The sequence below is a fragment of the Chiroxiphia lanceolata genome, chromosome 9, assembly GCF_009829145.1.
Source record: "Chiroxiphia lanceolata isolate bChiLan1 chromosome 9, bChiLan1.pri, whole genome shotgun sequence".
Classification (NCBI taxonomy): domain Eukaryota; kingdom Metazoa; phylum Chordata; class Aves; order Passeriformes; family Pipridae; genus Chiroxiphia; species Chiroxiphia lanceolata.
Genome location: NC_045645.1, coordinates 27,656,972 through 27,681,330, shown reverse-complemented (window position 1 = coordinate 27,681,330; position 24,359 = coordinate 27,656,972). Strand labels below are relative to the sequence as shown.

General features: G+C 44.2%; 1 protein-coding gene across 7 annotated transcripts in view; it reads left to right on the top strand.

Annotated features, from left to right (window-relative positions):
- The window catches only part of RASAL2 (RAS protein activator like 2), a 190,608-nt gene that overhangs the window by 106,034 nt on the left and 60,215 nt on the right, over positions 1-24,359 (top strand). For 6 of the 7 annotated variants that reach the window (XM_032696295.1, XM_032696294.1, XM_032696293.1 and 3 more), the window contains exons 2-3: positions 1,537-1,664; positions 8,720-8,843. In XM_032696295.1, the coding sequence (XP_032552186.1) occupies positions 1,537-1,664; positions 8,720-8,843 (252 nt within the window). Of the gene's footprint in view, positions 1-1,536; positions 1,665-8,719; positions 8,844-19,196; positions 19,456-24,359 lie in introns of those variants that run through there. The other variant, XM_032696297.1, reaches the window with a different exon arrangement.

Sequence of the window (24,359 nt, the reverse complement as noted above, 5' to 3'; positions counted from 1 at the left end):
CGTCGGCGTGTGCGTGAAAAGGAAGGTAATGTTGCGAAAAGTTTTGGTTTTGAACACTCAGTTTGCTCCTGAAATAGCTAAAGGAGGTCCTGGGCTCCTGTGCAGGAAGCCCCTTGATTTTTGCAGTGTCTGTTTTAGACCCCTTAGAGGTATTCCAGGAGGGACTTCAGGAATCCACAGTGAGAATGGCTGATTTTTAGATCAGTGCAAGCAGAATTGTGTAGAACTAGAGGGCAAGATAAAAATGAAACTTAATCTTACAAAGCAACCACGACTTAAGCTCAGAGCTTTAGAAAGAGATAAATCATAGAATTATAGAAAGGCTTTGGTTGGAAGGGACCTTAAAGCTCGTCTCATTCCAAGCCTCCTGCCATGGACAGGGACACCTTCCACTAGACCAGGGTGCTTCAACTTGGTCTTGGACACTTCCAGGGATGGGGCAGCCACAGCTTCTCTGGGCAACCTGTGCCAGGGCCTCACCACCCTCTGACTTGAAACCGATTGTACAGAATATCTTGAAAGTGTTTTCTAAGTTGATGTGTCACCTACGTTATCATTCATGCAGCATTTTGGCTCCTGTGAAGAGGTTCTGTAAGTTGGCTGCACACCTGAATTCCTGGGGCAACTTTCTCTGCTCCCAGTCCTCTCGCACTGGCGTTGTACCTTCCTGTTCCGTGGCTTCCTCTGCTTTTGGGCAGAGCTGCTTGGCAGTGAAGTCTGTCTGCTGCACTTGTTCCCCTGCTTTTTGCTTTCCCAGCCTTGGAGAAACTTGTCAGCAGCGAGAGGCACCGTGTCATAGGCAGCTCGAGCCTGAGAGTCTTACAGGAAATTGATTTTAAAATAAACTGTGAAAGATCATCACTGGGAGCCAAACAAGTTGGATTATGTTTTGGTTTGGTGTCTTGGCGTTTTTTGGGTTTGTGTTTGTTTGTTCGTTTCGGGTTGTTTGTTTGTTGTAGTTTTTGTCGCTGTAGTGGCAGTGGCTAAATAAAAACACACAATTTAATTGAGTAGATTTCCCACCAAAAGATGCTGGTAAGCCCTTCTCAATTAAATGCCCATCCCCTTGAATTTTTCCTTCCATTCTTCAAGCCTGCCTTCCTCGATCCCCATCTTCCTTCCTATATCTCTCTATCCTTAGACACAAATAATCCACTTTATTAAGATTTAGAGTACATGCAAGGCTGTACCCCTTTGAACGACAGTTCTGAGAAGGGAATGGAGAGAAGATTAAGTTTTCATAAGCGCTCTTGGTCTTTTGTTTTCATTATATTTCAGCCTTTGACAAAGACATTTATATTCATCTCGGGTATTGCCATTTTTGTAAGCCGTGCTGTAGATAAATAAGCATTCATAGTGCACCTTAGGTAGTGTTCCACATGGGTGCCTCCCAGGATTCCCATTTTGTCTCATTAAAATGCTGAAACAAGAGCAGAGTGCAGTTTTGGTTCTCGTCTCGCTGCAGAACAGCAAGAGCAGAGGAGCTGATTAATGACACGTGCTAACGACTCCGGCATTGTGGTTTTCTGTTTGCAGATGTGAAAGGACCACCTACACACAGACTGTCCTGTGGCCAGTCCCCCTACACTGACATGACAACATGGGAGAGGAAGTACTGCATCCTGACGGACAGCCAGCTGGTGCTGCTCAACAGGGAGAAGGAGGTGAGAGGAGCTCACATTGGCTTTTTTTCAAAGACAGCTTTTTGTCATCTCCCCCTTAGTTCATTCATGAATCTATTGAAATATGTGCAAGGGCGAAAAAGGGAATTGGAGAAGAAATTTTTTACTGTGTGGGTGGTGAGCCCTGGCACAGATTGCCCAGGGAGGTTGTTGATGCCCCATCCCTGTCACTGTTCAAAGCCAGGTTGGATAAGGCCTTGAGCAACCTGGTCTGATGGGAGGTGTCCCTAAACATGGTAGGGGGATTGGAACTAGATCATCTTTAAGGTCCACTCCAACTCCTTAACATCCTATGATTCCATGAAAAGGGGAGCTGAGCTGTCCTTTGTGTGGATGGTGTGGGGCTCAGTTACGATCCCGCTGGCCCAGATGCAGGTTGCATGGAAGAGGTGTCAGCAAACTGTGTGCAAAGGCCCTCCTGGAGTTTTACAGCCTGTCTTTAAGTCTGCCATTACGTCTTCCTATGTTATTGCTGCTTTTAATGGTGGTTAAAGCCACCACAGCTATGTAAACCTGCCTCCTTACCTCACTGCAGGCACAAAGGTGGGGGAAAAGTGAAAGCTTTTTACATACCCGTAAATTTTAGTCTAATACCATAGTTTCTTGTATTTGGAGATGACCTGAATTTTTGTGTTTCTTCTTGATTCTGTTGAAGCTTGAGACCTGTTTCTGGTGTGGCACTAAATATTACTCAGCTGTGCTCAGGGTTATTTACAATTTATTTTACAATGAAATATTGCCTTTCATGGGGAGAGTAGGAGGAAATGGTTTAGAGGAGGACTTGATTTATTGGAAGGGAACAACATCAATGCTAATGCGTGGGAGAGGTGATCAAATGCAGTGAGAATGGAAGGCCCATTTAATGATATTTGCTTACTGTGTAATTCTTCTTCTAGTCTGACAGGACTGTCACCTAAGGAATTAAAGTATATACTGAGGGAACTTAAGGAGATGTGAGACTCATTCCTAAAACTGTGCTGTACAGGCACAGCTGGGCCAAAAGGATGCATCTCATTAAAGAAATGTAATTGAGAAAAACACTGGCTCCTATCACAAATAATTAACTGGAGGTGGTAATCATGCACTTAGGGGTTCTTAATTTCTCCTGCCACAGACAGTGAAAAGCATTTTGCTGGGAGTAAGATGAGTCTTTTGCTTAGATCCTGAGGAATAAATGTGGGAAGTCTGATACAGCACCGGTGTGTTAAGGCATTATATACTATGTTTAAATACCACTCTGCTTTTTGTCAGAAGCTGAGGAAATTCAATGTCAGGCTACAGAGAGCCTGAGGTCTAAGTGCAGCAGTAACCCCAAGAAGTCAAGCAGTAGTGAAAATCTTTGCAGTGTGCTCTCAAAGGAGGCTTCCTGTCCTGTGACAGTGAGAAATAGCTTGTTTTGGGAAATGCTGCATGCAGATGGGCCAAGCAGACATGCCTTTGGTGCAGGTGTGACTCCACATGCTGATAATGTGATTTGTTTCAGGAGCTTGTAGCTGGAGTCAGATTTGCCATTCTGATTTTCAAGTAATTTGTGACTACTGTGAAGTGAAAGGAAAAAGGGAACTCCTTGCAGTCAGGTGTGCTCTGTAGGAAAATAAAGGGTTGGTTTAGTCTGGCTTGTGAGTCTGTACACAGGGCAGTGTACAGACAGCCCCTTACAGAAACACACAGTGTATACAAGTGCTAGTTAAGAGAGAGACACAGACCTGATACTCTGGATTTACACCTTCTTCTAGTTTTTCTGCAGTAGAAATATCCCTTTGCAGCTTTCGTGAGGAAGGGAAGGGGAGGCAACACAGTTAAATTTTTCTTGGCAAGTCATTCAGAGTTGAAAGAGGCTCCATGAAATGTGATCTAGAAGTGAGAGTGCACAAAGGCCTAAGGCAGCAGTGGGGAGAGATGCTTGTTAAGAGCATAATGATGGAAAAGTATGTAGGAGGGGAATCATAAAAAGCCCCTGGGTGGGACCACAGGTACAGGGAGCCTAAGGAACAGACCAGCTGAATGAGGAAGAGGGAGGTTACTTAAAGAAGAGAATTGAAGATTGTTTTTAGAGAAAAATTATTGTAAAGGTGATGCTGGAGGAGGTGTTTTGTTAAAACAAGGTGATAGGCAAGAGGAGCTGGAGAGGTTCCTGCTCTGAACATGGTAATTGCTGATAGACTGAGTTGGTCAGGATTTCTTTGGACTGCTGAAGAGGATCTTGGAGTTAATGTGAGGGACGGAACGCTGCCCATCAGTGGGCTGGGAAGAAGGAATTGGTGTGACCAGCAGGGTGCCCTTGCAGCCCAGAGGGAGCACCTGCATCACTGCAAGGCTGACATAGAGGTGAAAGTCTGAAGCATCTCATTGTATTCTCTGTGCATCTGCTTTGTTACTTCGTGGAGTAAAAATCTAAGAAGTTTGGCCAGAGTGAAACTGGAAGGGAACAGAAATGTTTAAAGTTCATAGTACTTCGTAAAATCACTCTGCAAATCTGTGTGTCCAAGTCAGAAGGTAGGAAAACAGATACAGAATGCAAACAGGTGAATGAAGGAGGTCTTAATGGTTTCAGGTATAATGCTAAGTTTGGTTTCTTGCAGTTAATGCTGCTAAAATACAGCATTATGAATTGCACAGATTTTTAAGAGGAAATAGTAAAGAACAGTACAGAAAGAAACAATGTAGTAAAGAAAACTCTTCTCTCATAGTATCCCACTGCCATGGATTTTTTGTCAAGGCAGTTTGAATGGAGTATGTGCAAGAGAGATTTTGTGCTGTTCAAGAACAAGAGTAGGCTGAAATCAGAGACATTTTGAAGTACAGCTTGATCCAAAAATATCTGTAATTAGACAGAAATAGTCTGGCGGTATCACCTTGTGCAGCGTAGGAAAATATTAATTACTTGACACCTTGTCAACTTTATAAAATGATTGTAGGTGAGACTGAAGAATGAAAATTATTAATGAAAGGAAGAGATCAATGCCCAAAATGTAAGAACAAAGAAAATGAATCCCAGTAGGAACATGAGACACGATTTAGCAAATAAGGGGCCCTGAGTGACAAGGGATCTGCAATTACTACAACACATCCTGGTGGGATAATATTTAACATCATCTTCCAAGACAAGGAGAACAGGTCTAAGGTTGATGCATGTACAAGTCAGGTGTCTCTAACACAAGGAAGATTTCCCCCTGTCAGGAAGGTGTAGATGTTTTCATATTGTCTGAAACCTGTTCCATTGGGGAGGGAGCTGTGAGGGCAAGTAGAAGTGTCTGCAAAATCAGTGCCATTTAAACAGGGACTGGGGATGAGTTAGTGTTCATGAAGGGTGGTTTCAGATGGACAACACTGTGCACAGCACTTCTATGAGGGATGTGACAAATGGCTGCTTTTTAGGTAGTCTTTGTCAGTAACTTGGCTGTGGGTCCTGCAGGGTGTTTTCGTCGTGTGTTCAGTTGGAAATGAAGATGAACAACACTTTCCACTGCATTAGACTCTTCCCTTTTCCTCCCTGCACCCAAACCTTGTGTTTCTTCTTGGATTTAGGGGTGATTTTAATCAAGGGCAAAGGACAGCAAAGACCTGCATTCGCTGTGACATCTGCTGCTTACTGGTGGTGACAGGGCCCAGCAGCAGGACAACTGGGATGGATTTTCCTACTCTTCCATCTCCTGTGGCTGACAACAGTAGTAGTATGCCAGCAGTGATCCCAAGGGAAAACAGCAAGAGCAAACACTGATGTGTGGGGCCCCCAGGGGATGCTCTTCAGAAATGCCCACTGCCATTCTCTAAGGACTTGTCACGTTGGACCTCGCAGCAAATACGTTTTACCTGTAAACAGGAGTCTGTCAAACCTGAACCCAGTCATAAGAAAAGATTTGCTTCAATTCCCAAACAAATTTAATCATTTATTTTCCAAAAGCCCAGAGACATGTTTGCTGTCAACATTTTTAAAGTGGGTTTCTACATCAAAATTTTAGCCAGCTTCTGACTTTCTGGAGGAAGGTAAAAATTAAAATGAATTATTTAACTGTTTTGCTGATGTGATTCCTAACTTCCTGACTATTAGTTCAGAAAAGTCTGCAAGTTCTCAAGTTTTTGTCTTGAACCACTCTTTCAAATCTTGCAAATTGTTATCTGTAATGAAGAAACTTGTTTCCCTACTTTTTTTTAAAGAGACTATCTCAGTTTGCCTTTAAGAGGCATTAAGTGCTTGTAAAGCTCTTACTCCTATTTCTTCTGAAATCTCCTTGTCGTCAAATTACTAGAAGTCCCCAATACAGGCTTTTTATACTTAAAAAAGCATGTTCAGTGTCAGGTGAGCTGGGATGCTGTCCGAGGGCTTAGAGTCCAAGCTCTGAACCCAGCGTTGATAAATTGTGGAATTTGTGAGGGAAACATAACCTGTGATGAAAACTGTTAAGATTAGCAAAATAATCAGTATTGGGACTGTCCTTATGTACCTTTTTGTCCCAGAGTTCCCCTGCTCAGAGTCCAACCCTGAACCAGCAGCTTGAGCATGTCAGCTCAGGGTCAGACAATTCCCAGGTTGGTGAGCAAAGAACAGGATAACAAAGCTGGATGGGTTAAAAAAAAAAACCCTGCTGAAAGGCTGAATCACCATTAGAGTCCTGACTCTGCAGGACTGTGTCCTTCCCTTTGATCCTTTGCCGAATTTGCTGCACTGTCAGGGGCTAGGGGAGTGTTGGGAAGGTTGCAGATGGCTGGCTTGGTCTTTATGTGCTATTCATTTGTGCACTTCCTTGTGTTTTGGTGCCTCCCAATCCATGAATCTGTTTGCCTGACCACAGGCAAGCCAGCAGTTTATACATCTGTTTAAAACACATCCAGCTCCCAAAGATGCAGAGCTGTTGATCATTTTGCATGTTCACAAAGCTGTATCTTTACAAGCAGGATGGTCTCACACTAAGTGACAAATACTGGTCCTCTAATCTTGGAGTTAGTTTTTTGTCAGTATAGATTGAGACTATGGGTTTGGAGGAGCTTTACTTAAAATAACAAAGCATTTTTAAGTCAGACTTAAGAGGCTCAATCCCTATCTTCCTGCTACCCTGTGGCAGTAAGTCAGCACATCCACAGTGTCCCCATGGATATCATTGCTGGCATCAGGGTGGTAGTAGTGCTTTTTTTTTTGTGTCAGTGGATTAAAAGAATGTTCCTGTCAACCCATATCTGAAAGCACACACATGTACTGAAGAGGTGTGCTTGGAAAAAAAAAAGGGACTGTTCATTTCTTGGTGGAAAAAAAAAATCCAGTAGCAGAGAAATCCATCACACAGGAGCTGTATTGGTCTGGAGCAAGCAGTTAGGGGAGGGTGCAGCAAATTCACTGAGAGAGGAGGATCACAGCATACCTTAAAAGCATCCAGCAGGTACTGGTAATAACTGATGTGGAAATAGAGCTCGCAGCATCCCAAAAATGCTCTGAAGGAAACTGGGAGAGGCAGTGGACCAGAAGAGAGTTTAGAAGGGAATGAGACTAAATGGAGCCTCCAGATGAGAACCGAAAATCTAATATGTGAACTTGATTGAAGGAATGTGGCATAAACTAACAAAATTAGTCTCTGTTTAACTTCCTAATGTGTTTTTGCCCAGAGATCGTGCAGCAAAGGAGCTGCTGTAAAAATCTACCAGCAAAGACAATAGTCTGAACAGAATAAGCACAGGGGCTTTGGGAAACTTGTTTTGAAAAATGACAAATAGACCAGCGTGGTAATAAATAGAATTAAAAAATGACCTTAAGAGAATGCTAAGTGCTTAGAGGTCAGGAAATGCCAGAACTGCTTTGTGAGGACCATTGTAGTGCAGCCTGTTCCTAAAATAGTGCAGTATCTCGTACATCTTTCACAGCCTTCAATGCAAATGAACGATATCTTTTTGTTTGCTATTTAATACTGGGTTTTTTTCAGAGATGGTGGAAGATGTGAAAGGATAAAAGCAGCACAGGAAATGGGATGGGGGTTTCTATTCCTTTAGCTGCAAGCGGTCTGTGACGTGTCTACATGAAAAGAAATGGCTGTAGTGCATGTGTTGCAGTTGTGCTGAGATGTTTTGGGCCTCCCTCCAGCCCCTGGATTCTACATCTCCCTCATCCCTGAGGTTTCTCCCAGCTGTTGAATGTATGAGCTTAAGGTGGCCCTACCAGCCTACAGGTTCCAGATATGGTAACAGACACCAGACTGTTGAGCTTTAGGGATAAAAAGTTTATCTCCAAACAGCGTTGTGGTGACAAATACAGATGAGGAGCACAATTACCTGGCTGGTTACAGCAGTAACTCAGTGGCACAGTTGTCCAGGTTAAAACAATTGCAAATCCAGTAAATCACCAATACTGAGCTCAGTTATTATCTGACCTTGCAAAGACCTGCAAAACCATGGTCATAACCACAAGGACCTTGGTAGAAAAAGGTTCTTCCTTCAGAGAGTGGTGGGGAACTGAACAGGCTCCCCAGGGCAGTGGTCACAGCACCAAGGCTGACGGAGCTCAAGGAACATTTGGATGATCCTCTCAGGCACATGAGGTGACTCTTGGGGATGGGCCTGTGCAGGGCTAAGAGTTGGACTTGGTGATTCTTGTGGGTCCCTTCCAACTCAGGTTATTCTGTGACTGTGTCTTTGGAGGAGGCTTTCTGCAGCCGGGGCCTGTCTGTGCTGCACCACTGGCCCGCAGGCAGCTGTTGGAAGTTTTGTTTTCCCAAAGTTTTGGATGTAGCCATCTGCTTCTGCCTGACTTGCCCAGCGTGGAAGCAGGCAAGGCTGGGCTTGGCACTGGGAAAGCAGCCTTGAAAGGCAGGACTGCCTTGTTATTTGGATGGGTGGGCTGTGTTGTGACTGGATACCTGTGGAGTACAGGGTGCTGTACACCATGTGCTCCTCATCACTGCCACACTTTCGTGGGGAGCCTCTGGAATTCTGTGATAAGTCCAGAAACGCCGAACTGTGCCTGAGAATTACTACCATGTGAGCAGAAAATGAAGTTCCTTATCAAGTGGCCCGGTGGCACACTGACAGCTGTTGGCATCGTTTTTCCCCAGGTGCCCACGGAAGGGATGCCGGAGCCGCAGGATCCTTCCCGCGGGCGCTGCCTGCGCCGGACAGTCAGCGTCCCCTCCGAGGGCCAGTTCCCCGAGTACCCGGCAGAGGGGGCCGCCCAACTAGGTAAGGAGAAACCAGAGAGGGAATTAATTGATAGCTGCGAGTTGTGTCAGAGGGCACGTCAGCCCGGGCAGCACCCCGGCAAAGCAGCCTGGAGAGATGGGTACCACCGCCGGAGGGGGAGGTCCTGCAACCCAGGCTTTGTGTGTAAATACCTCCAGCAAAATCACCTCCAAACACCAGGATGTATCCAAACACCAGTGGGACTGTTGTGGGATGCCAGAGAACCATGGCTGTCATTGCCCTCAGGAAGCTTTGTAGCTGTGTTTTTAAACTCACCGGGCAGCCCTAGGGTTTGCTGGATGCAGGTCAGCGCAGTGCAGTTTTTGCAGATGGCTCTAAGTGGTTCCTGCTGGTTTAGAGCTGTTAGGTGGTTGTGTTTTACCTCACCTCTGGAATTTCCTTTGCTACATATTTTCACAACAAGCACCGAATAACAGGTTTTTCTCTAACTTGCCTCATGCCTGTTCAGGGTGCAGTTCCTAAAAGAACCAACCATCTGCCTGCTGTTGGCTATAATTATCCATGTTGAAATTTAGGGAAAGCAAAAGAAAGGGCAAGCATTAAAAATTACAGAAAAAGGCTTCGTTGCAGTGGTTTCCCAAGTCCAGGTTTGGCCCAGTTCCCCCACTTTATTCCACCACACCTGTGGTTGCATAAAGAGCATCATTCTAGCTCTTTCCAGAAAAAAGGAAGAGGCAGCAACCACACACAGGTGAGCTCTTCTTTCTCTTCCCAACCTGTGCAAGAAGCTTTCCTTGGCATTGGCTGGTGAGAACTGGGAGCAGTTTCTCCTTAGTTCAGCTGTGAAAAATGTCATTCCTGGGAGAGAGTAAGCCATGAGGAAAAAACATGAATCTCTAAACATAAATCAGCTTTGATAACTGGTATTAAAGGTGAAGAGCAGGTAAGGTATCTTGCATTTCACAGCCTCAGCTGGTTTTTTTCCCAAGAATTTTATTCTCTGAGTATATTGCACATGAGTAAGTAAAATCTCACTCTTGTAGATAGTTAATTAACACATTGCAACCGTAGTACTTATTTATTTGTACTTGCCAGTAGCACTATGTAACTCTTACTTATTGGAGAAAGGCAGATAGGGTTCTTTTTTTTTCCTTTGATTTCTTCTATTCTTGGGTTGGTAGTCTGAAAATAACAGGGCAAGTTGAGGATTTAGGAGGCAAAACTGCAAAATACTTTGGGATTAGTGACATAAATAGAACCCTGACTGGATTTGTTTGTGGCATTTCAAATGCACCTCTAAATGCCATATGAACAAATATTCATTTTTGTTTGGAACTAAAATCAGTTTTAGGTATGTTTACAATGTGTTATAAGCAAAGTACTTATTCCAGGTGTGTGGCTAGTGAGATGAATGAAGAATTGTATTGCAACCAGCCTGCTCTAGGCAATGAATATTATTTGCAGCTCCATAGGCTAGAAAGGCCTTTAAAATCTAAGATTTCAATGCCTTCTTCTTCCGTACCACGTGCAGAAAACATGTAGAAGAATTTCTAGACTTCACTGAGCATCTCAATAGCTGGAAGTCCCAGTGTTCTGTTTTTAAATGGAACCTTGTAACATTCTTGTTCTCGAATGGCCATAGAGAATGGATGACTCTGCTATTTGGTGTCTGCCTTGCTATGTATTTTGCTACAGTTTTAAATGCATGTGGCATCTTGTAGTGTGTTATTTGATGTTTGCCTGACAAAAATATATTAAAAGTACAAGAGCACCTGGTCTTCTCCATGTGAGAGCTGCAACTGCAGCGAATACAGATGTCACAAAGTGTGTAGCTAAAGCAAGTGGGCCTGCAGTGGGAGGGGGAACTTGAGCAATGCCCACACTGTGAGGATGGATGAGGGAGAGTGGGAGGGAAGGTTATATATAATCCCTGATTGCAGCGCCCCGGGTAGTTCCCTTGTTTTCACCTCTTGGTTAAAAATGTCTCTTGTCACGATTACAGAATTCCTGCTAATGGAGAAAAGTGGGTTGATAGCAAGCAGTGGGAATAGCTTTGTGTCAAGATACTGAGCCGGAGGACACATTAATGGAAGGAACCATTGAACATCTTATACAGGGAAAGAAACAGATGGTGGCAGCCAGAACATATCACAAGCAGTACAGATAACAACTGCACTAAAATAGCTTTGGAATGGACACCCAAAGCTGAAAGGCACAGCGGAGGCAGCTACAATATCTAGCAGAGAAATTGCTATGCAGGGCTGATAAGAATATTGAGCTCGTCCTAGGGAAGCGTGTGGATAACATGGCAACTGCAGGTGTTGCATCTTAGAATGATATCTGAAATTACTCCTTGCAGAAGAGCTCCTGAGGAATGGCTCTAGTGCAGAGGTGAAGGCATAGCAATGGCATTTGCTTTTTTCCCTGTGTAAGGTTGCCATGTCTCTCTTGTGATTAATGGATACATTATTAAAAATAAATAGAAGGGGGGGGTGAACCAGGCAGTGGGCTCTTTTTCATCTGTAGCAATAAACTTGTATGAGAATCTTTTGTTAATGGAAAAACTGGAACAGCACATGTTCTTCAAGGGCTCTGCATATCAGCAGCAGAACCCATTCTGCAAATTCTGTGGCATTCTTTATAGCATTATGCACACATCCTTGTAGCACCATTCCTAGGAAGTGTGTGGGAGAGGAACTGCCCACGTTACAGCTGAGGAGCAGAAGGAAAAGACGTGTAACCCTCCAAAGGTCAGCATTAAGTCAAGTGTGCTTCACCCCAGGGCTGCCGAGCCCGTCCCCGCCGCCTCTCTCCTTTCCACCCTGGCTGCAGGGTTGGCTCAGCTGCTGGGGAGGCAGCTGCTGAGCCACCACGGTTCACAGTCCCCTGTACTAAGATAGGCACCAATTTCCACATACCTCAGTACAGTAAGCTGTAATTTGTGATGGTTCAGCAGCTGCCAGAAGAGGCAGCTGAGCCATCCCTTCTGTGCAGGCAGAAGCCGCTGTGGTCACCCTCGGATGAGAGCCAGAGGGGCGGACACAGAGATGAAACACGGGATAGAGAGGGACTTGTTTAAAACACTGAAAGCTAATAAGATCATTTAAAAACTAACTCCAGAGGCACTCACCATCTACTGCTGGCTTAGGAGCTTTTCCCTCTGCTTGCAGGCATTGGAGAGGTTGTTGCTAATGCTGGAATTCTTAATTCCTGTCTGGAAGGTGCACTGTACACGGAGTTGTGTCAGCAAGCCATCCGTTAAATATATGCCATGAAATTTCCTTGTGCCTAATCCCTATCACTGTAGTAATACCTCTGTGAGTGAACAGGCACACTCTAAATATGTCATTACTTGCTAGGATTTCATCTTGGCAGCACTTACTGAGAGGAGCTTCCAGGCTAAAAATGTAGCTGTAATTTCTCCCTAACTCCAGCTTGACAGTCCTCTATCCTTCTTTCAAGTGTTATTTTCAATGGGCCAGTTCTCTTATGAAGTGTGTTGCAGGCCCTGGAGACCAGCAAAGAAATGTCACAGGAAGAGGAACTCAAGCTGGTCCATCTCTGTTTGCCTCCATTTCTGCTTCAGATCCTGCTCTTTTTCCTAACAGTTGTATTTTTTCCTGTTAGGGAGATTACATCCTTTAAAAGGATCATTGTTTGTAATAACATATTGGAATTAACCATTCATACGGTTAAAAGCATGATTCAGATTTCCACCATTCATACTGTTAGACAGGCTAGTAACAGTTATCACTTCCTTTCCCAAAATAATCCTCTTCTCTATTACTCTGCTTCCTTCTCACCACCTGCTCACAGTAATGAGAGCTGTTAAAGAGAATACAGAGAAAAAAGTTTGGATTCTGGCAGCTCTGTGGCATTATAAGAGATTTATTTTTTTTTTTTGCCTGCATGTGTGAAAATATCAGGAGGGACTGAAAGTGAGGAAAGGCTTGTGTTTGGTCTTGTTGTTGTGGGTTTTTTTAAATGTTAAAGCTATTAGAAAAGAGCATTATCAAGGAGAGGGTTTTTGAGGTTCTCTGATTTTTAGAAAAGGCTATCGTTGATGCAAATAAATTTTCATTTTGTATTTTGGATACGAAGTCATCCAAAAGAAAACGAAGACTGTTTCACTTGTTGAAACAAGTTAACCCTGTTTTTCCTCAGTCTAAATGTGAAGCTCTTGAGATTGCTGAAAGAAGGTCGGGGTGAAGATGTTCCTTGCAACCTTTAGTTTTGTCCTCACCTTGAGTCACTGGCATTGAGAATGAAGCACTGATCTGTTTTGATGCCAGGCCCAAACTGCATTGTTACCAGGTGAGCAGCTAGCTGGGCAGAAATCCTGCCTCCCTGTAGTTCTAAAAGTCCAGAGGCTTGGAAATGGAGTGAGCAGATCAGTTCAGCAGCATCTGGTTTCATTGCTGCCTGGTGTGTATCCCTTAGAACAGCTCCTGCAAGCCTCTGCTGAGCCCTCCTCCTGGGGAGGATTGCTCCAAGAAAACACCCAGCCAGTTCTCTTCCTTCAGGTGAAAACTTGGCAGGAGAGAACAGACAGGAGCTACAAAGATTCTAGGGGTATTTCAGTAACTGCTGTTTTTTGAGACAAAGTTGTTACAACTGAAAACAATCAAAGCTGAGCTTTGCTTTCTTTATATTCCAGCTGGAATGACGATTGTGATGAAAGAATGAATAGATTTACTCTGTGCTCACCACTAATTATGATCCTTGTGCACTAGTTTTAGATTAATACCTGGAAAGGGTTACTGCTTTTAGAGGAGGGGAGAGGAAGACAGTCTGTTTTAGAAAAGAGAGATTGTTTGTGACCTGATCAGTGAAGATATCTGCAATGCACAGATTTTTACACATGCAGTAAAGATTACTTAGGCAATATGCATGGGAATTTGAAATAATGGCAATCCTGTAACTTCTAACAAAACTATGCTGACGAAGCGAGATCCTGTCCCTTCACCTTCCACCACTCACTTTGCCTACGAAGAATACCTGGTTAGAAAGTAGGGATGAAAAAAATGTACTTTACAGCTCCCTGGATCTCCAGCTGTAGAGATTTATGACTTGTCTTGATGAAGTAAGTTTTCCCAACAGCACTGCCCTGCTTCTTCACCGTGGCGGCCATATGCAAAATATCCATCTCCTGTCAACTGTTATGCATGGCAGGGATACAAAACAGGGGCTTTGGGGTTAGCCCTCAAATTGAGGGAGTGTGTTTAGCAGTATCTCTGCAGGAAGATGGATTCAGATGTGCTGACTTGACTGTTTGCAAGCTCCCTGGGTTTGCCCGATCTGGGCTTGCACGAGCGTGTTATGCGTGTGCTCGTGAGAGAGCTGCACATCCTCCCCTGTGCAAGCCCCGGATCTGAAGGAACCAGCTGCATTACTGCCAGTTCCCTTGACTGTGTAATTTAGCAACCCCCAGTGAGTGACTGGGGACTTTTTTTTATTTTTCTTTTTGACCTGCTTGTATCAAAAATCTCAGTTAAATGTCCCCAGCAGCTGAAAGGTGATACTTTAATGAGGTTGGTACAGAAAGACCATCCTGCACCTCCAGGGTATGATGTTGTGGTGTTTCCATGGGCTCCAGGGGTCCTGAGCATGTGGAGCCCCACGGCTCCGTTCTCTGCTTCCCTTCAGCCTGGACCTGCCAGTGTTGCCAAACCCATATGCGTGGGAGCCTTCAGTGAGCCAGGATCTGAGCCTTTGGCTCATGTAATTACCCAAACAGAGTTTGCTAAACAACTCCATCCTTTGCCTGCTTCACTGTCTGGTGCCTTGGGTCACAATCTCCTAGTGCTGTCACTTGGGAATAATTAATAGGGAGTGTGGCTATGCCACGATCAATTGAAATTCCAGAACTTAAGTCTTCAGATAACATTGGTTACCCATCGTGTTCCATCCCAAAATGCAATACATGCAAGCCATGAGCTGCCTTTTAAAAAACCTCCTGTGAAATCCAGCTGCTCTTGGGCTACTGTGTGAAAAGTGTTCTGCTATCTTCTGCATCCACAAAAGAGGTTAGGAAACTTCGGGAAAAGCCCTGAAGTAATGTGAAATTTGGACAATGTACAGTGCAATTCGCCTGCCTTGGAAGGATGAAGAGTTTAGACAACTCTGCTTGAAATTAAAACTGACTCCAGGGAGGCTGGATGTAACAAACAGGATGCCTGGATCTCAGTGACATTCCCCTGGGCAATGGGAGTTATTTGTATACAGAAAATTGCCAAGCTGCTATCTTTCTTCTTCTGTAACATAAGCGAAGCCAAAGAATGTTGGTTTGTTCTGAGGGCTGCTGAAATTTTATTCCCTTGCACACAGATCATCTGTGCTGAAAGCCAACTTTCATCATGGAGCAAATTTTATCTGTTTAGATCTTAAACCTTTTTAGGGCAGAGATTTAACATGGCTATGAACACATAATCTTAACTTTCTAATATCGACACATAATCCATTAGGGCCTTTTTTTTCCCTTGGAAATGTATGTTACATCCCTGCCCACTACTTCCAGAGCACACAAAAAAAAATCACTTTAAAGATACTAAAATTTTGTGATGTGAGCATCAAGAAGACTTTGTAAGGAGAGCATGTTGTGCAATGTAGTAATTGCTAAGACCTGGTGGCTCTTGGGCCATTTGGGGCAGATTTGCTGCCTGTGTTCTAACCAAACCTCAGTTTATTTTGAAGGAAGCTATAATTTTCCTTCTTTTTCCTCAAGAACAGCAGTAAAAAGTTATCATTAAGTTCTTTAGAGAGATCTACCTTAAATCATGCGTGAAACTCACTGTGGATTGTTCAGGTTTGTAGCTTCTCTTTTATAGTTGTTTGATCTTGTGGCAAAAAGTAATTACACTTCAGCCAACCATGTATACTTGCCTTTTTTCCTTCAGTAACACTGCTTACCACTTAATGGAAAATTAGCCTTCCTTCCTGGCAGCCTGAATTTGCTTATCTTGTCTAGAGTTAATTTGAACTGTTGAACTAAATTTAAAAGTCCTGATGTAATTAAATCTGGTTCAGGCTTCGGTATGAGTTGCTGATCAGTTTATTGCTTTAGTGTAAATTGATACTCGACAATGCAAATATTTATGAGATTGGATTAGGTGCCTCTAGTTTGAAGTTAGTATGAAATTAAATACAGAAAGTTTTCTCTGCTGTGCAGGGATGTGCACCTCCTGTCTCCCAGCTTTCCCAGCCTCCTTGGTGCTGGTTCTGTTCCTTGCCAGGTGGATGGATTTGACTCCCCGCAGCGGAATCGTGTTCACAGACATGTGGCGTTGGTGGGTTGGCTTTGAATCTGACCTGGTGGATGTTCCAAATTACCCCTGGTAGCAGCCCCGAGTTAGAGGAGCTTGGGTGTGCTGTGAAGCTGCTCTCTGTGTTAGCTTTGATCTGATGCACTCACAGGAGGAGAGGAGCCACCCCCACAGGCCACCTACTGGGTGTTTTACTGACCTGCCCCCCTTTTGTCACGGATCCCTGTTTTGTAGCATGAGGTGGAGAGAGTTAGACCCTTGATTTTATATCTGCAGACGGGCAAAAATGTTTCAGCAGCACAGCAGAGATATAATTTACTTAAAGGAAAAATACTGAGCCACAGAGGAAAACTGGGCTGTTGAACTCTGCTGCAGTTCATCAGGAACTCTCCTACCAGGCCACCTCTGTGTTGCAAGCAAATCCCTGATTCCCAAAGCAGCCTTGGAGACGGAGAGGCTGTATGTTCTAGCAGTGATTAGTGTCCATTGAGATACAACTGGTGTCCAGTAAAGTGCTTTTGCTACAGGCTAATAATTCTTGAGGCATGTTTGAGGCCACTTTATCTTGTGTGTCACCCAGGGAAGAACTGAAGGGTTTTCCCTGCTTTATTTATTCTTCCTGGATGGAACTACAAACATTTCCTGGACCTTTCGGTGAACTGGATGCAGTTTAGGTGAGAATCTGACCATTAAAAACTCCAGTTATCTCACTTGCATCCTCCTCACTGGTGGTTTTCCTCTGTCTGTGGCAGGAACAGGCTAAAATGGTAGCAGCAAGCCTTGATATGTGAACCAAAGTCAAATAATATTATCAAAGTTTTAAATAATTTTATTCAATGTAACAAGTCTTTTGGAAACAACTTTTATTCCTAGACTTGCAATTACATTTCAATTTCCTAATCTGGGTAGATTAGGATACTGGGTAGATTAGATTAAGAATACTTCCAAATACTTGTATAATCTACCTTTTTTCCTCCCTGATTTAATTCCCAAATTCATTGTCTCTTCCTAAGTCTTCAGCAGGTGTATTTGTTTGAGACTGACAGATCCGTCAGCATTCAGAAATCTTTTTTTTTTTTTTTTTTTTGAGGTACATACAGCAAGTTGTAAGATTGACAAAAATAGATACTAGGACTGAACCTTCCCACATCACCAAAAATGCCTTCTTTGTGAGAAAATAGGCAGATGATGGCCTTATTTCAGAGCTGGATCCAAAGTTTGAACCTGATTTTAAAAACAGAGGATTCCTAAGTGACGTGAAAAGGAAAAAGGAAAACATGGAAACAAAACCTGACAAATGAAAAAAAAAAGTTTTAAAAAAAAAAAAGAAAACACAACAGGATTTTTCCATAAAAGCATTAGAACCCTTGAAGAGATGTACAGGTTAACTTTAATGTCCCAGTCCCTTAGTTTTTCCATCTTTTCCCTCATGCCCTGTGGCACACACGAATTGTCTGATGTTGCTCCACCCTCCGGAGAGATGCTTTGCTGTGGTGCTGCGGATGTAGCTGGTACAGAGCTCTGGGATGAAGTGTGCTCTGTAATTACCATGGCATTCTGGGGTTCTGGTGTGCAGGGGCGGTGAGAGAGAGGAGATGCAGTAGCTTATCAGCTGTTGCTGCTCTCCTGCAGAATCTGGCTCCACTGTGATCCCAAGACCCTTTTTCCTGCTGTTTCCAGGCATTTCCAAGCAGCAGGTCAACCAATTTGTCCTTTAGTCCTGTTATTTAGTTACACTGGTATGTTTTTTTATTTTCCATTCTTTTCCAGTGCTGCTCTTGGTGCAGGATCCCTGGTGTAGTTTAATGATTGGCTTTAGAGGGCGAGGGAGCAATTGCAATTCTCTGTTGTTTATTTTGCCCTTAGTATTGTTGAAGCACACATTCAACAAGTTTCTTTCCCGAGGGCTGCGCTGTGCTTTTTCCCCACAGATTTTTCAAGTGAGCCTTGGCAAGAGGTAGGGAGGCCAAAGCTACTGTTTTCTTCCAGGGGAAACAACCGAGGGTGTGGAAATTGCTGGCCTGAGAGAATGTGCAGAACCTCATCTTAAGTAACCCTGTGACAAACGAGGTAGTGCAAAGAAGGACTGAATCAGAGGAGAACGTTGCAGTGCAATCAGCTGGCAAAATCCGAGAAAATTAGAAAAAAAAAAAAAATTAGGGAAAGTTAGGAAAAAATACAGGAAATGAGAAAAACAAATCGCTCACTCTCAAGAACAGCAGAAAGTAGAGAGTGTGGTGCAGCCCTTAGCTCTTGGTGAGCAATTTTAGCCTGTTTAGCAACAGGCTGAACAACTTTGCATTCCTCCTGTGTGTGTGTTTGTCTGCTTTGGTTCCCCCCTGGCCCAACTGACAGGTGGGATCTGCTGGGAATCAAACCATGAACTTTTAAACTGATCCAACTTGCCACATTCTTCTGTCAGGGGTATTATAATGTAAAGGACAGTATGATGGCAGCAGTACCAACTCTTTGTAGGTTTGGCTTCTGTGCCTTAAGAGCTATAAATAATAAAAATGCTATGGCCTGGAGGTCAGCTCTCAGCACTTCTAAATAAAACATTAAAAAAAAAATAATAATAAAAAACCAGAGCTCAGGAAAAGGCATCTGGTATCAGGCTTCACCATTTCACTTTCAAAGCCACAGATCTTTGAATTTAAAGCCAAAAGAAAAGAAAAAAAAAAAAAAGGCAGTGCAAAAAAACAAAGGGGGGGGGAAAGTTCCTTGTTTGTTTAAGTGACTCTTGGGGGCTTTTTGGTGCTGTGTATTCCTAAGCTGTGGAAGCAGTTGAAGTGGGGAAACATCTTCAAACGAAGTGCAGCTTTTCAAACGCATTCAGATGTAGTTCCTCGTCCAGCTGACGAGATGTTTTCATCTTGACTGGCTTCTCGCAGCCCGGCACTGGTGTATGCAGTGATATCACCCTCTTAAGTTTCCCTGGAGCTGATTTAGTCTCGGGGCTCAGCTGCTTGAAATCCCGGAGTTTCTCAGCATCGGGCGGGTTTTCACCGCCAGGAGCGTCTCCTCCCGCCCCACCTGAGCGCTGGCGCTGTCTCCCTGCTCCCCACGCTGCCTTGGGACAGGGAAAATGGGAGCGTCCGCCCCACCCCGGGCCGAGCACGCCGCTGGTTTGGGGAGCGCGGCGTTCATCCCATGCGCTGAGGGGGGAAGGCGAGCGAGCGGAGGGCGGCTCTCGTCCAAGGCGAGCCAAGGAGCTGAACAGGGAGGCTGGCGCTGGACGGCTCCGGCTCTGGCTTTGCGCATTCCAGCCCGGCTGTGAGGCAGGGAAACAGCGCGGGCAGGAGCGTGCAGAGGCTCCGCTGGCTTTCTGCTCGGCATCCTGGCAGGACCATGGTGGAGGTAGCAGGATTCCCACAGGATGCAGCGCACAGGTGAGACAGATCCCTCCTGCCACCGGCCGGGCGGCATTTCCAGCGAGGCAGGTTTGGGGTGGGAGGCACAGCGGTGTTTTGCTGGGGATTTAAAGTGACTGAACTCAAAGAAACTGGAAACTGGAAGGGTTTTAGCCGTGTCCCATGTATATAGCAAACTCTCTGCTTTGTTATTTCAGCTTTATAAGCAAGTTCTTACAGTTGTTTGCATGGCTTCAATGGGATGACTGGAAAAGTGGGTTATTGGTACTTTTTTGCTCAGAAGTGCAGAAATGTTACTATTCAAACATCATGTAGATGCTAAGATGAGACACAAGTTTTTGTAACAGCTTTCAGAGTTAAAACTCTGTTTTATTGCCACTTTAAATCATGAGGCTCCTTTTTTTCCCCTCTCACTATAAGCCTTTACTTACCTCACACGAGTCAGTACATTTTTAAATGGCATTGGATTTCTGGATAAGGCCAGACAGCACCATTCCAGGGCACACCGTGGGGATATTTGTTGGTGTTTACTTGTGGCTGGCATTGCGTGATGTTTCCAGCAGAGGATATTGCCAACCTGGCTTCCTGTCCTGCAGCAAGGGATAGTAAATCAAAGCAGTTCAGGGAATCCTACAGGTTGCTCATAAAAACAGGAGGATTTGTTTTCCTATATTAGCAATGCTACTTGCTTTTCTGGCAGCTTTTTTTTTCCCCAAAAATGCGTTAAGTGATAGCAAGCTGGAAAGCATTTCAATTTCCTGCCTTTTGATAGAGTTAAACATTTTTCAGTAGGTACCAAAGCAAAATGTTGTCTAAGGAAACCGGGAGTGGAATCTCCTGAGTCAAGTTTTCTACCTTGGAAACCTCCTTTAATAGGCTGATTACGACGTCCTCCTCACTCATTTTCTTCTTCATCTGTAGACAGGGTGAATGCTAATTTACTAACTTGGAGAGACTTTTTTGTTTGCCTGAACCAGTGGGCTTGTTCTGCAGCTGCCTTTGAATTACATGATCAGAAAATGAAAACCTTCTGCCTTAGCTTTTTTTTTGGGGGGGGGGGGGGGCAAACACGTGTTTCTTTGAAAAACAAGCAAACTTTTGGCAAACAGCTCAGAAGCTCAGGCACCACAAGGCCCATCCCTTCCAAGTTTCATTTAGGTGATTTTGGGGTGGTTACCAGGAGGTTCCCTTCAGAATTTCCTGCTTCTTTTTGGGGCTCTTTCATACGATTAACATGTTAATAGGGTAGTGAATTAAGAGTACAATACTGGGCAGTTGTGGAAGGCAGACGTGAGCAGCAACTTACATTCCTGCAAATTCTTCATGTTGTGCCCAGCTTTATCTGATACTCTGTGGGTGCTCTCCCTCTTTCTGAAATCCCTTGGGAGGGAAAAATGGTGTAATTGCAATGAATACTTGAGGTGACTTGTGTCAGAAAGATCTGTCATGGCTCTTTAAAGCTCATGGGAACAAATCAGCCTAAGTTGTGTGAAAGCAGGAGGCAGAGGCATTCTGGTATATTGAGCCTTGACCTGCCCCTTTGCCATTTTCTCATATCTGGGAATAAGTGTAGTGTTGGAAGCCAGAGAATTCTGGGATGCAGCAAGTTACAGGATATGGGTGGCATGTGTAAATGGCTTGTTGGCATCAAGAGAACGATTAATTTTCCAGCTTGTAGAGGTATGTACTTGTCCAGGCTTTAATTCTCCACAAAAGGAATACTTCCTTTTATTGAGGTTTCTTGGCTAATTGGCATCAGACAGCACAAATGTTTTTTAAGGGGAGCTAATAATGGTGGGATTTGAAACTGGGCCAATGGCAGAAGGGAGACCTAATGATCCCCTTCCATTTAATTTTCTACATAAATGGGTGACTGCTTCTGGTAAGGGAGAGGGAAATCTGCACAGGAAGTCAAGAAGCAAATGATGCAGCCACAGACAGTGCTTATGGTTTCAGCAGTATCATCTCCACATATGAAATTGTCTACAGACTTGGAGTATATATGTTATGGCTTTAATGGGAAATGGTGCTGAAATTCTCATGGTAACTGCAAAAATTGGGTTGCAGAGTAAATGGCTGGTTCTCTGAGCAGATGGTGGCAGCTACAAATGGCTGGGGTGAGTCTGTGTAGAACTACAGAATCATTAAGGTTGGAAAAGACCTTGAAGATCATCAAGTTCGACCATTAACCCAGGACCTCTGAGGCCACCACTGAACCATGGCCCCAAACACCACGTCCACACGTTTTTTGAACACTTCAGGGATGGTGACTCCGCCTGTCCCAGTGCCTGACACCCTCTCAGTGAAGAGATTTTTACTGATATCCATTCTCCCACAGCTGAACAGTGCTGCCCCTTAGGCAGTGGGTCTGCTGTGGTGACACACAACATGGCATTTTTCTTTCTCTGCACCTGCAGCGTGCTCAGCAGGGACTTTAGGAGGACAATGTTGGGACATGGACTCCTGCCAGAGAAGTGAAACAGCTCCACCAACACATTTGCTTGGAATCGAGTCTCTGGGCAACCTTCAAAAGTGTCACCAGCCACAAGCATGGAAAAATGCAAATCTGGCTTAGAAAAGAGGAGACTGGAAATATTTTTTCTATCTATTTATTAATTTTCCTGCTTGTTTTGGTCCTTTCTGGAGTAGGCTTCAATCACATTTCCAACTTCAGTTGCACTCAAACTGTGATAGCCAGGTCCCTTTTCTAGAATAGAGGCTGTAATTGTCTCCACATTTGTTTGATTCCAGGAATAATGGCTACAGAAAAAATGCCAACTGTACAAAATACAGCATAATTGTAATGCCACTTTTTACGTCATTCACACTCTTAAAGCCCTGGCCTGGGATGTCCTAAGGTCACTCCAAAATGTTGGCTATATTCTCCAGGGGCATTCTCACCAGCGTGTCCTGGAAGAAGCTTTAAGATATTGCATCAGTCAGAAATTAAGCCCATGTCCACAAGATGGAGGACTTGGTATGTCCTTGTAAAAATTCCCTAAACTATGTAGTCTCTTCCCTTGCTGTGTTTCCTTGTTACACCACTAAATTTGGTCCCTAATTTGGGAACAGATTAAAAAAACCCTCCATGTGCTGCACTTTCTCTGTTGTTTGGCAAGGCCTTGGGCTTTGGCAGTTGCCTTATTTTGGTGCTTCTGTAGAGATTAACACAGTCTTTCTATAAACACAGGTGGAACTGAGTAGTAAGAGGGAGGGAGACCACATGATTCACAGGCAGGGGTAGGGAATCACTGCTGGTCACAACCACTCGTTCTCCGAATGCTCTTGCTCTTCTACTGCGTACCTGGTAAGTGCAAGCCACGTGCTTTTGGGCTGCTGGACACCGAGAGCCTTTTGCTGGTGGTTTTCTGTCTCATTATCTGGTGTTACAAGTGCAGGCAAACTTTCTTTTTGGTCTGTGCCAGTCAAGCAGAGTTCAACTCCCACCTGGTGGTGTTGGCAAAGCTGCGGTTTCTTGGCGTAAAGAGGGAGCGCGCAGTGACCTCAGGGTGGAGTAAAGCTCCCTGTTGGCACAGAACTCTCAACCCTGCTCTGCAGGAATCGCTGGTATTTAGGTTGTGCTGAAAACAAGCAAGTTGAACTCGTTGTGGGAGTGCTACGTCAGGCTGTTACCTTGTGCTAAACCTTGCAGGAAGAGGGTAAATAGTGCTTAAGTTTGAGGGGATGTTGTGGCAGTTGCTGTGTGATCTCAGCAGAAGCTTAAGGAGAGTCATGGTCAGTAGACTATTGTATATTGACCGTGTTGAATCACATCCCAGAACACTTGGAAGCCACCTGTGTGGGTCTTAGGTGTTTTGATGGCACCAGAATATTGCAGACTGAACGATAAGACATTTAGTTCTCTCTTATGTTTAGTTCTCTCTCATGTTTTCCTCAAAATCATAGCTCTCTGTTATATCTGTGATCATGTCTAGTCAGAGAAGGCAAAAACACCCCAAACCAACCACCTCCCAAACCCCAGCCCTCACAGAGTCGTTCTTTCATTTGTTTGCTTGTTGGAGGTGTCATCCAAATGACTCTAAATAAGAAAAATCACTCCTGGCTGTTTCCCTGCTCTGGTTGAGCCTCTATGCCCAAGGAAAAACAGCAAGTCAGGACATAATACTAGAGAGCAACAGGAACGATGGAAGCATGCCAACAAAACTGCCTTCATCAATTATTTTCACAAAATACAGCACTTTTGGAGACAGGAGTTGTGCAAACTATGTGGCCTGCAAGGTGAGCAAGAAAAATTCTTGGGGAAAAAAGTCATCGTGCGAATACCAGCATCGGGAATTAAGTACCCTTTACATACTGCTCATTAAATATATAGCTGGGTGTATTCATACTTCAGTACAAGATGTCTGTTGACATGAGGCATCTGGTTCACAGTCTGGAAAGGCACTCCAGAGTGGATGGCTCTGTAAATAACGTCTTGGCCCTAATTTGGAATTAAATTAGCTTAATGTTTTTGGAGTGGTCATTAATAGGTACTTACAAACCTACCATCCTGCTAGCAGTGTAACTTAGCCGGGTCCCTTGGCTATTCTGAGAATACCTGAAGTTGGATTGAGTACAAAAATGTAATTAAATTGGTGTGGAAATGGGGAAAAAAAAAACCGGTTGATTCATCAGTGAAGTTCTGTAAATCCGTCAGTTCTGCCCAGCAGAAATACCTGTATTATTGTACACTAGAGAACTTCAAGGTTTGTTGTTTTTCTCACCTTCATTTTGAGCCTTTCTGTCCCTATTTATCTTTCCAGGCTGTCAGCAGGCGTAGCTTTTGCTGCCCCTGGATTCCTCTCTGCTCCAGAAATTGTTCTTTAGGAAATTCTTTGCTCTGCCCCACTCCTGGGTAACCAGTGAGTTAGGGTCTGTGATCTCAGCTGGGCTGGGAAGGCTGGTTGGGGTTCACTCTGGAA